We start from the raw sequence: 12,262 nt of genomic DNA, 5'->3' as shown, positions 1-12,262 counted from the left end.
ACACACACACACACACACACAGGGACACCACCCCACATCAGGGCCTGTCTGGGGCTCTGCAGCTCCGTAGCCCTGCCTGTCTCCATCACCTCGCCACCCTCCATCCCTCCAAACATGAAACCTGAACCGTGTTAAGCTGCAGACCAGGCGGGCCGGGCCTCATCATGGGATCCGCCCATCATTCATCCAGGCACCAAAAAGCGCGCTGAAACATTACAAGCATCCGCATTGTGTTTGGGAGAAACTCAGCCTGTGCAATAACGCAACCGCGAAAACAGATGTCATGCATGAGTCTGCAGTTTTGCGCGACACAGTGTGTGAAGACCGATTCTGTTATTTCACACAAACAAGTTTAACTCAAACCACAACTCTGTCTCTCTCTGTGTATATGTGATTATTCTAACATAACCAATCATGTGTGTGTTAAGGCGCACAGGGTTAACGTGTGTTCGTACAACACAACACGCACGCGCACACGCACTGTCCGACAAAGTCAAGGCGCACACATTCATGCACACGCACGCACACACACATTTTCATGTAGCATCTGCAGTTAGTGAACGACCACTAAATAAGGGCGTGTATGTGTGTGAGCGTATGTTAGTGTGGGCGCGTGTTTGTGTGCGAGTGTGTGCGTGCGTGCGTGTCCCAGGTAGAACTCACGCGCCGTCCTCTCTGCGACGATGAGGAATGCGGTAAAAGCGAAGATGCAAACTTTGCAGCAGGAGCCGCAGGAGCCCTCACGGCTCGGCGCGGGCGCGTAGTGTCTCATGGTGCACGGGAAAGATTGTGCTTCTTCTGCTCAGTCTGGCGGTGAAAACGCTCCGCAGCACGCAGGCCAGGCAGCGCTCCGGTCCCGGTCGGGAGTCGGCCCAGCGGCAAGCAGCCCGCTCTCTCAGTACCGTGAGTCTCCGGCCCAACGTCACAGCCCGTCCCGTTAAAGCGATAGCGCTGATTCCACTGTGCTGCAGAATCCAGTGTGTCACAGCCTGGACGCTCCACTCTGGCTTCAGGAGGAGTTTTAACTGAAGTTTCAACCCACATCATGCCCCAAACACAAAAGAATTTGTCTATTTGCCAATATGATCAGAAACCATCTATGATGCCACTCATAGAAATTAGTAATTTACTTTTATCTTATTAGTAATTTACTTTTATCTTATCTTATCTTATCTTATCTTATCTTACTATAGTTGCCAGGATACACTCACAGCAACTTTACAGGTGTTTTGGACATAAGGAAGATAAGGACAGCCTGAGTAGGTTGGTGTCCAGGGAGCGACTTTACTATAAGGAAAGAAAGACAGTTACCATCTACAAGCTGTATATCTACAGTTATGTTCTGATATAACTGATAGAAATTCATCTTGAATAGCAACAAAATCTCCCGAAAAAATAAGGTCCACTATGTAGGTTTCCTAAGTCTCCAAGCCATGAAGGATACTTAAGTTATACACAACAATACAGACTGACGCATAGAAATGTGAGTCTTTTTTATTTGCATAATTGATTCGCTCAACAGCACATCAAATACATTTCACAAAAACCTGGAATTTCAGACACGGATCAAAACATGAAACACACCACTAGAGGTTAAGATCCTCTCAAACCTCTGCCTGGATGACTGTCAGTAGAATGGTTCCGAATGAGCAGCACCTACAGAGAGAATGAGTCACAGTCACAGCTAAATTGGCATTCTTCCCATTTGTTTGGAGGATGTTGAATTTGCTAGAGGATGCAGAACATAAACATAAAGCTTCGCCCAACACTGTGGTTGTCCTAAGCAGTCATTAGACCTAATGAGGCATCTAAGATCCATTTCTCCTTTTATTCTCCTTCTGTTCTCCTTTTCAGACCCTTTTCCTGAAAGCGACGCTCTGATCCGTGTGTGTGTGGGTGGATTTGTTCACTGTTGAGCTCCAGAAAAGTGCAACAATGCAAAACCTGCAGGGATGCAGCCTGCAGAATGACCCCATTTAGCTCCTCTGTGCTCTCTCCTTATTTCTCTGGGGGGAAAAATGAAAAATAAACATACATTTGTACTTACAATAGTGTTGTTAGCAACAGTGACCCACTGCAGTGACGTAATTAGTCTCCAGGTAGAGTTTTGGACCATTGTGGTGCTGTGATTCTGATTCTTCTTCTTCCTCTTCTTCTTCTTCTTCTCCAATGTCATTCTGTTCTAGAGGACTGAATTCATCTATTTGTGTTACAGTGTTTTTATTCACTTTCCGTCCTCTGGTCTGTCTTTCCGTCTACATGTCTCTGTCTCTGTCTGTCTCACTGTCGTCAGTAATATCTGTTCAGGCTCTGGGTGATGGTGCTGATGTCTGGCTGTCCATTCATCCAGATCTCACGGAGAATCCTCTCTCTATCTTCTAGCCGCTGGGCTCGGTCCAGCTCTGAACACACACACAGACACACAGATACACACACAGATACACACACACACACACACACACACACACACAGACACACACACACACACACACACACACACACACACACACACACACACAGAAAAGAAGAGAGAGAGAAAGAGAGAGTTAGAGCTTATCCCAATCATACACTGTCTATTCACATAACCATCAAAGCACTCATCACTATCACATTCAGTCTGTTGTATGTGTAGTGTGTATAGCATGTGTGAATATGTGGCAGTGTGAGGTTCAGAGCCAGTCTGAAGAGGCACTGACTCACTGCTAAGCTCCAACATTGGACACAGAATTGAAGAATTTACTATTCCAACTTCCAATGATTCAGTCAGATACTTTGAGTATTGAGAGCTGTTGACCCAAGCCTGTGTGTCATCCTTTACATCCCTGCAGATTTTCATGGATTTTATTCAGCTGTATTTTTTTGTTTGTGGACTACTTGTCCAGTTTCACCTTTGATAGTATTAAGATAATGTGTGATAGTAAACATCTCCAAAATATAATCAGAAAAAGCAAGTGATTTTGCCAATCAACAAGTTGTTAATCACGTTGCTGGCTAGTTGTGATACAGTATGGCTGTGTGTGTGTGTGTGTGTGTGTGTGTATTTGTGTGTGATCCAGATACCCTCAGCTGATGTGAACACAGCAGTGGGCACACTGGGCAGCAGAGCTCTCTCAAAGCGTCTGCGTTGCCGCGCCGACAGGTCTGCTGTGTCCTCCCAGTCCTCTGACTCAGTGTCCCCTGCAGGCCGGCGTGCAGCAGCAGTAGCAGCAGCGGCGGTGTTGCTGCTTGGATCACTGCCTCTGGGTTGATGGTGGGGACATCTGGGGCCGTGATGGTTATGCCTTTTGCCATGGCGATGGTGAGGATGCTTACTGTTGCCATAGTGGCAGTCTGCTCGACAGTGTATTTGGAAGACAATGGCGCAGAGTGTGACAAGAAGGCCAACACATACTCCACCCACAAACACTAATGCTGTCCTCTCTGGTTGATCTGAGGCAGAAAGTGAGAGGTTATGACTTTCATTCAAGAGTTGATTATCAGTTATGTTAAGACAACAACAAAGAAGATCAACCATAAAATCACTCATGAAAATAAAAGTTGCAATAACAATTTTTGGCCATTAGGGGGCAGATCAACTGCAAAAATAAGATGAAGAAGGCTGAATTATTGGATATTGGATATACTGTATTATACAGTTTGATTAGTTTGTCACAGTGTTGACACTTGGTAGAGCTTAAGATAAAAATCGAAGGAAAACTCAATTTGATAAGGAAATGAGAACTTATTTACTGAATTTAGAAGTGGCTTATTGTTTTATCAGACTGTTGTGAATCTCTCTTTGTTGAATGTAGTCTTTACGCTGTGCTATGTTCACAAAAAGGAAACACAGTGGACAAAACATTGGTTCGATCTACCTGCAATGAAGGTGTAAGCTGCCAGTATGTTGCTAAGCACCGTCATCTCCTGGGAGACAGCCTTCACCTCTGTATTTGGGCTGCCTGTAGGTGGAGTGCTCATGATTCTTCCTTTCAGATGAATTGTTTGGTCTGAGGGATGGAGCAGAATGTGGGCTGAGGGAGAGAAATGAGTGAGAGATGAGAAGAAAGAGACAGATAGAGGCTATACAGAGAAAAATGAGAGATGGAGAGTGATTGTTTGCTTGGTATTGTTGTTGTCAGTATGACTGTATGCTATTGCAGAGTAGGTAGGACCATTCAACCACCCAAACCTCTGCAAAAGCATTTTGACGCAGCTACTTTTACTTCAGCTTTGTGAATGTTACAATTAAATGTATTCTATGCAAAATCATGTTTAACCAAGGACATCATTAACTTCCATTATGGACCATTAACTAAACAAGTTAATGCATGTAGACTGAGAAATGAATTATCCAAAAAAAAAAAGTCCTATCAGTCATAACTGAAATACGTTGCAAACTGTGATCAGTTTACGCCATTTGATAAATAGGAGTTAATTATAGTGTGTTCATAGAAATTGGCCTCCTTCACCATCATCTATTGGTGACTCCCCCACCCCCCTCATTATAAACAGGCCTGAGCCCACAGCCTGCAGGGTTTACTGCAGAAAACAACCTCATACTTTACAAACTGAATCAATTACAACAACTCACACACAGCCACAGGACATTGGATCCAAGCGTTCACACTCTCACACGGTTTGTGCAGTGTCGGTTCTGTATCTCACACAGTTTACAACCACAAACACAAACACAAACACACAAACACAAACACAGCATTCAGCAGTGAGGAAAATATGTTGGCGGGTGAAAATAACACTAAGAGAAAAAATGGTAAACAGATCATTAACTTGGTGAGGGAGCTGGAAATAGAGGGAGGAAAACATTCCAAAGTCAGCTGTAAAATAGTTTTTACACTGCTTGGGAATTAAGCAAGCAAGTTTATTTATATAGCATAATGTATTCAAAGTGCTTTACAAAGCTCAAAAAAGCTCAAAACTGGATAAAAGATTAAAGGGTTGTGATGGGCAAGTCTTTCTCTATCCAGTTATCACCAATTCAAAGCAGCATTGTTAGAATCTTCTCTATCACAGCTGTGTAAATGGACAATGACTTTGATTTTGCTGTGGTTTGCAGAAATGCATTTAACTACACATCATTTAATGACCAAGAACCACAGAGAAAGATCTTCAGCTAACGAAAGACCAGTGCGAGATAAACAACACAGAGGACTGCAAGATGAAAAGTTTTTGTTTCAGACTTATGGAGGCCGTTAATGTAGGATATCTTCAGCAACAGACACTTTTCCACTGACTGTCATTAAAGATACACGAGTGTCACAACAACACAAAACATCCTTTTTCTCTGTTTTATCTTTGAGCTATAATACAATAGAGATACAAACCCCCACAAGCATCAGCTGTGACTGTAGATTAATCTGATGTATACTTGTAATAAATCCTTCAGCCATAGAAAACCAGTGCATTTTGAGGATAAATAGGTAGAATATTCAAATCGCTGGAAACCTAGAAACAGCAACAGGAATATTGAAAACATGAAATGAAGTATGTGGATGATATACTGTGTCTTTGCCTCTAAATATTACTACATTAACACATTTACTGTGAGATTTAAACATTAACCTCAATTAAATGTAAGTGAAATAAGTGTATAATTATTTGATTTATGTGATACTTCGGTAAACAGATGTGACAGGGTAAATGTAGAGTAGAGGAAAAGACAGATTTCTCTATAAAATATTGTCTCGACATGTAGACACACACCCACTCTTACTTGCAATGGAACTCCCCCATACACAGTAGGCATTGTGCTTGTGTGTGTGTGAGTGTGTGTGTGTGTGTGTGTTCATTAATGTATATGTTACACAAACACATCCAGGTATTCTGCAGGTCCAGACTAACACAGGGGGTTGAGGTGAGTCACACAACCATCAGAATAACAGACCTGAAGTCCTGGAGAAGATCCAGAAAGATCCTAATCCAGAGAAAGTGACGCCACTGTGTCTGACACTCTGTTCTCGCCCAATCTCCTCAGCCAAAGTGCTCCACAGTCTGGGTTGTAAGATCTTTGTTTTACTATGGAAATGTAGAGATCACAACAAGCCTTAAATGTTTCTCCATATGTTCCAGTCAACAAAAATACTGAAATGTTCGGTGAGCCTGACTCTATTGGCAACTGTTGCCTGTTTAAGTGATGAGACACACAAATCATAGCAGATTGTAGATCCACAAGGGTCACCCAGGGGCCCGAAACCTCAGCGGGGCCTGAAGACAGAGCCTGAGGCAGGATGATATTGTCATCCATTTTGTTTGTTATGTTTTATATTATATATGATTTATGATATGATGATATGTAAATGTCAGTTGAAGGGCTTGGTGATTTATATAACAACAAACCCCATAAGTTTCCTCTGTAAGCCGCACACACCTTTACTCTGTGAGTGCTGTAGCTGGGATGGAGAGCTCCAGCATTTGACTGCAGGAGCATCTGACGAATAAAGCCTTTAACTCCAATAACTTAGAAACAGAATGCAGTCAAACGAAGTTTCCAGCAGCTCAAAATGTGCTCAGAATTAAACCTAGAGAGAGCCACACCAACACACCACATCAGTATAAACACATACGCCCACATCTGCATAGATACACACACCCACATCAATATGTGACCCAAAACAGAACAGTACCATTATCACGCGATATGTTGGTGAAGCAATGGAAAAATATTGTTGCATACATTTGTAATAAGGTAATAGGTGGAAAACCAGGAGGGGGATAATGGGGTCAGTTTAGTGGATAATGGGGTCAGTTTAGTGTGGGCTTTAATTAGACAGTGATGATGTCATACTAGAGTACACAAGGAACTTTAAACCTGAACTCTAATTATTACAGCAGCACATATCACAGTGCACAGCAGCAGTGTGAGATGAGAAACTGACTTTAGACTAATAGAAGTATAAGTTGAAGTTGGAAAGTCTTTTTAAAAAGCACAGTGGTTTGGACCTTTTAATACAAACTGGAAGCACTACTAATGAAAACTAGGTTTGGTTCATTAGCAAATAAGCTAAGCAAATTACACACCAAAAAAATGTCAAAATGCAAAACCCTAAAAGCAGCTACTGTGCAACAAAACAAAACACTGCTTTACATGATGCCATAGCGCACTGACCACACACAACTACACACAACTACACACAACACAACCTACAGGCTGTTACAAATTGACACACTGTCATGTTGAAACTTTGTAAATGCTGCAGGATGTGACTGTCCTCTCTCTCTCTCACACACAATAGCGCTTTGTTTCCAATGCCTGCTTCACCTCAGCTCACAGTGCACACACACATGGCACACACACAACCTGCATTCCCCCCTATGCACTTCTGTGTGTGTGTGTGTGTGTGTGTGTGTGTGTGTAATGGTAATGCACTGTGACAGTGGCCTTTCCCATTTCTGCATTGTTATCATCTTTCATGATCTACAGAGAGAGAGAGAGAAGGACAGAGAGAGAGAGAGAGAGAGAGAGAGAGAGAGAGAGAGAGAAAGAGAGCGAGAGAGAGAAAGAGAGCGAGAGAGAGAGAGAGAGAGAGAGAGAGAACCAAACCTATACTATGTTATCAGTAGAAAAGTAAGAAAGGTGACAGCTGACACAAACAGCAACATACTTCACTACTTCACTCCTCCTCCTCTTTCTCCTCATCCAACATCCACACTGTCGTTACTCACGTTTCAATAATTCCAAGATGCTTTTGGACAGTTTGGTCCTCTCTTCTCCTTTCCTCTCCTCTCCTCCTCTTCTTGCTTCTCCTTAGCCTTGATCTCTCTCCCCTCTGGTTTGGTCTTCTCCTCAATACTTGTCTCCTCTCCTTTGCTCTCCTATAATTTTCTCTCCACTCTTTGTCTCTCTTCCAAATGCAGAATTGGATTGTCAAACAGTCAAAGGCTCAAATAAATCCAACAATATGAAAGATCATTGGTCCCTCTTTTGGTTCAGTCTTGAGTTGTTTCTCCTTCTGCAACAAAAACAGAATGAAGTTTTCCACTCCTTCTCACTTTCTTCTCAGCAATAAGTTAAAAAGTAAATAATCATTTGATCATTCTTCCTCCTTTCTTCCTTTTCTTCCCTTGAAGAACAGTGGGAACAGCTTTCCAGAGTTAGCATTCCAGAGTCAAGTTTTCCAATATTCCTTTTTCGTTTCTCCCGGTTATTTTCCAGACAGAGAGGCAAGGGTCAAACCCAGAGGGCAGGAAGATGACATGAGAGACCATGACAGGTTGCAAAAATGCCTGCATCCCTCCGTCTGTGTCTCTTGTCTTGTGTCTTGCACATGCTCTCACAAGAACGCACACACACTGTCACACACGCTCATACTCACACACAGGCACCTCTCAGAGCACAGATTCACTTCCTCTGCCTTCCTGCTTTCTCTCTTCCTTACACACTGAACATTCAGCAGAGGGAGGAGAGAGAAAAGGAGCGAGCGAGAGAAGAGAGAGAGAGAGAGAGAGAGAGAGAGAGAGAGAGAGAGAGAGAGAGAGAGAGAGAGAGAGAGAGAGAGAGAGAGAGAGAGAGAGGAGGGGCAGAATGAAAGCGATGCAAATGGATAAATGGAGTGAGACAGCAAAGGCATAAAAAGAGAAGAAGAGAGAAACAGAATATAGTTGTGTCTCAAAATGAAGAGGATTTCATTTTGAGAATTCCCCTTCACACAGACAGACATGTGATTATGTACCTGCTGCTGTCCTTTGTATGCTGACAGTCTCTCTCTTTGTGTCTTTGTCAGAATTGTATAGTGGAAGCATGAAATCTAAATGAACAATTTTCTAAAAATATCTTTTGGAATGCAATGTCATATCTCATCAGTAAACCTGTTCATGTTGGCAGCATATCTGTACGCTGCTGTTACACACTTCAGGTCTGCTATGTTCCAAAGCTCTAAACCAGTATGAGGACCATATAAAGGCTCCTCAGTTCATTATGACCACCACCACATATTCAAATCCACATTATGAACTGGCTGCAGATCCACATGACCTCATTCTGACTTATATATTACTCATCAGCAGGGAGAAACTACAACTGAAATGATTTAAACTGTTATCTGTGTAAGGTTTGTTATTATATAAAAGCCAGCTCGTGATAAAATAAAGTAAAGTAATATTCAAAGCAAATGCAATTATATACACCACCATCATCATTATCATCATCAGCAATCATCATCATCATCATCATCACCATCATCATCATCATCATCCTCCTCCTCCTCCTCATCATGATCATCACCATCACCATCACCATCACCATCATCATTCTCCTTCTTCATCGTCTTCGTCGTCACCCTCCCTGAAAACATCTAAGCTCTACAACTTGTACTACATACAGAACAGACAGGGGCACTCGCTTTCATAATGCATATGTGTGTGTGTGTGTGTGTGTGTGTGTGTGTGTGTGTGTATGTGTGTGCGTGTATGGCGCGCAGCTCTCATTGTGATCAAATATTAACACACACGACTCTGTTCACCATGCGGGCCAGCATTATGACTTTAAGATGCACGATGGAGCACAGAGGTGAAGCTTCGGGTCAGACTACACTCACTCCAGGTCCTCCCCCCCCCCCCCCCCCGCACCTCCACACGGATGAATCATTAATGAAGAAACAAGGACATAAAGCCATAGATTTGAATATACATTCACTGACAAACAAAGCCAGAATATTGAGCCACAATTCCTTTAATTCTGAAAAACTCAACAAACTACAAATCACATGCGAAGTGTTTTATTAACATTCATACTCTTATTCTTGCATTAGAGCATTAGATTTTTTCATTGTTGGAGGGAGTCAAAGGGGTTATATTTGATGTGGGGTCTCACTTTTGCTCTCTCTCTCTCTCTCTCTCACTATCTCTTTCACTATTCCTCTCTCTCTCTCACTATCTCTTTCACTATTCCTCTCTCTCTCTGTCTCTCTCTCACTACACCCCCCCCCCCCCCCCCTCGCTCTAACTTTCTCTCTCTCTTGCTAAGGGCCACTTTTGGATGGTGTAGTTTTTTGGCCAAGACATACACACTCTCTCTCTCTCTGTATGCAAGTGTGTGTGTGTGTGTGTGTGTGTGTGTGTGTGTGTGTGTGTGTGTGTGAGAGCATTACATAAGCAGCTGTTCATGTGGTAAAAATCAAATCATGCCCATGACTGAGTCAAGTGACACTCAGGCTCTCTCTCTCTCTTTCTCTTCATATGTATTTTATTCTTTATTTTTGTATTATCTTATTTTTCTTCCTCTGCTCTTAATTACTTTATCTATCAAATGGATAAAGTTATTTATCTCTCTCTTTCTCTCAGACTAGCCTTTTTATACTCCCTCTCTCTCTCTCTCTCTCACATGCAGGTTAGCTGAACTGTGAGAATGAGTGTGTTATTGAGTTTGTCAGTGTGCGTGTCAGACATTGGATGGACAGGTGATATGTCCTGGGTGTGTATCCTGCCTCACACCCATGCTGGGACAGACTCCAGACAGACCCCTGCAGCCCCATACAGGATAAACACTTATAGAGAATGGATGGGCTTCTCAGTATTTTTATTTTAGATGAAGTCTTTACTGAATATGAACTTGGAGATAATCAATCAAACTGGATGCTGATGTGGTTTAGTGTAGTTGGAGGTTGCATTTTGTTGTAAATGATCCATTACACCTACACAGCTGCATTCATACATATATTGTCGTATACATATGCACAGAACCACACACTCTACCAGACACTCACACACCAGAGCTATGGACTTGATTTGCATGTCTTCGACTCAACTTGGACTTAAAGTTTGCTGACTTGACATAACAGGCAAAGACTTTGACTTTGAAACAGCTTGACATCACTTACACTTCAGTGTTGTGACAGGGAAACTATTCAGACTCATCCTCAACTTCCTGGACTACCTTCCCCTCACCGAAGACAAAAAGATCATCCAATTCTAAATTCCCTGATAACTGAGTAGACGTAGTAGTAATCCTTTTTGTTTTACAAGAACAGAACATTAAAATGTCTGTTCTTTGCTGTTGAGGTCATAATGTTTTACTTTATCTTAAATCAGAGTCTGATTCTAACAGGGCCCTCCTTCATAGTGAAATAATTACATTACTACATAATGACCCATTTATATCAGAACATACCCACTGCACTGCATCCATTACCACTACAGAAGGTTGACAGACGTTGTTGACATCATGCAGTAGTGTGTGTGTGTGTGTGTGTGTGTGTGTGTGTGTGTGTGTGTATCGCGGTCAGCCGGGTGCAGAGCCACTCAGTGTGGTTACATAAGGACTGTGGCTCCTGTGGATCCACAGCCAGTGAAGGGTGAAGAAGGACTTAATGAAGTCTATTGGTGCGCACTGACAAGCACGCACAACTTCACTGCATCTGGCAGGAAAAAGTGAAAATATGAACAGAGAGAAATAGGTTTGACTCCATGGGTTACACTGATCTCCTTTCTTACAGATTTAACTCCATTTTGTCTGCATCTGGACTTTTATTTCAGAAACAATTTGGTCGTGATAGCTGCATCTCATTATCAATTAATCAAGTCAATCTTTATTTTCTGTTTCAGAGGGCTGGAGGAGATTTTCCCTCAGAGGCACTAATTTGATTTACAGGATCCAAGTGAGAGTGACATGTTCCAGATCAGTTTCGTTGTCTTCATACTCCAAATCACAAGACAAGTTGAGGTCAATTGCCAATTACAAATAGGGTCAATATTACATCTAAAAGTGTTAATACACCAAATAATTGATTTTTGTCTTTGATAATTTTCTTTTCATGATACACGTTCTTGTTTCACTTTCGTGTGCAGTATCTTCGGTTCACTGTGATTTTAATCTTTTAAAGGTGCTGACCATGACTAAGCCTGTCGCTACCTTCACATTTGAAAAAACCATCCAGACGTAGCCTAAAATTAACTTCTGAATTTGCTAGTAGTGAAGCACAGTGGTCACCAAACGGTCTTCTGTGCGTCATTCTGCTGTGTCAAAACAAGCCTCTCATGTGTCCCTGATAATCTGCACAGTAACTGAGAAACTGTTTTCTTTATGAACCTGGATTCAGCTCAGTGGCAGATCAGAGGATTGGGTTAAATATTGCAGGATCAGGCATGATAATACAGTAAGGAAAAGGGCATAAACAATGGTATCAAATTTCAAGCCATGTTCAGCCTTGGCATAGGTATGGCAATGAATGCCATCGGAGTTTACAAACTGCAAATGTATTCAGTGAGGTTGAAGCTCAGATAGTTCCATTATCGAACATCAGATTTCCTTAGGAAATGATTAGAGAGGCCG

At 42.2% G+C, this 12,262-nt stretch overlaps 1 protein-coding gene across 5 annotated transcripts; it reads right to left on the bottom strand.

Moving 5' to 3' along the window:
• Positions 1-1,493: 1,493 nt before the first annotated feature.
• Positions 1,494-8,362, bottom strand: eva1ab (eva-1 homolog A, regulator of programmed cell death b). Of its 5 annotated transcripts, none has more exons than XR_012963966.1 (5): positions 7,660-8,362; positions 3,855-4,010; positions 3,061-3,429; positions 2,048-2,402; positions 1,494-1,656 (listed from the first exon to the last, which is right to left on the bottom strand). XR_012963966.1 is itself a non-coding variant. In XM_076155333.1 (5 exons), the coding sequence occupies exons 3-5, from the start codon at positions 3,955-3,957 to the stop codon at positions 2,290-2,292; spliced, it is 585 nt and encodes a 194-aa protein (XP_076011448.1). In that variant the 5' UTR covers positions 3,958-4,010; positions 5,882-6,012; positions 7,660-8,362; the 3' UTR covers positions 1,494-2,289. The 5 variants fall into 5 exon arrangements, 4 of the variants coding, with proteins under 4 accessions (XP_076011448.1, XP_076011449.1, XP_076011447.1 ...); XM_076155333.1 differs by adding an exon at positions 5,882-6,012 and having other exon boundaries at positions 1,494-2,402; XM_076155334.1 differs by lacking the exon at positions 7,660-8,362 and adding exons at positions 5,882-6,012; positions 6,365-6,490 and having other exon boundaries at positions 1,494-2,402.
• Between the last annotated feature and the right edge of the window lie 3,900 nt (positions 8,363-12,262).

The sequence above is a fragment of the Genypterus blacodes genome, unplaced genomic scaffold (genome assembly GCF_046128005.1).
Source record: "Genypterus blacodes isolate CSIRO-AG114 ecotype Tasmania unplaced genomic scaffold, CSIRO-AGI_Gbla_v1 ptg000067l_1, whole genome shotgun sequence".
NCBI classification, from domain to species: Eukaryota; Metazoa; Chordata; class Actinopteri; order Ophidiiformes; family Ophidiidae; genus Genypterus; species Genypterus blacodes.
Note: the sequence above shows the minus strand (reverse complement) of the source record. Positions and strands in the feature narration are given on the sequence as shown.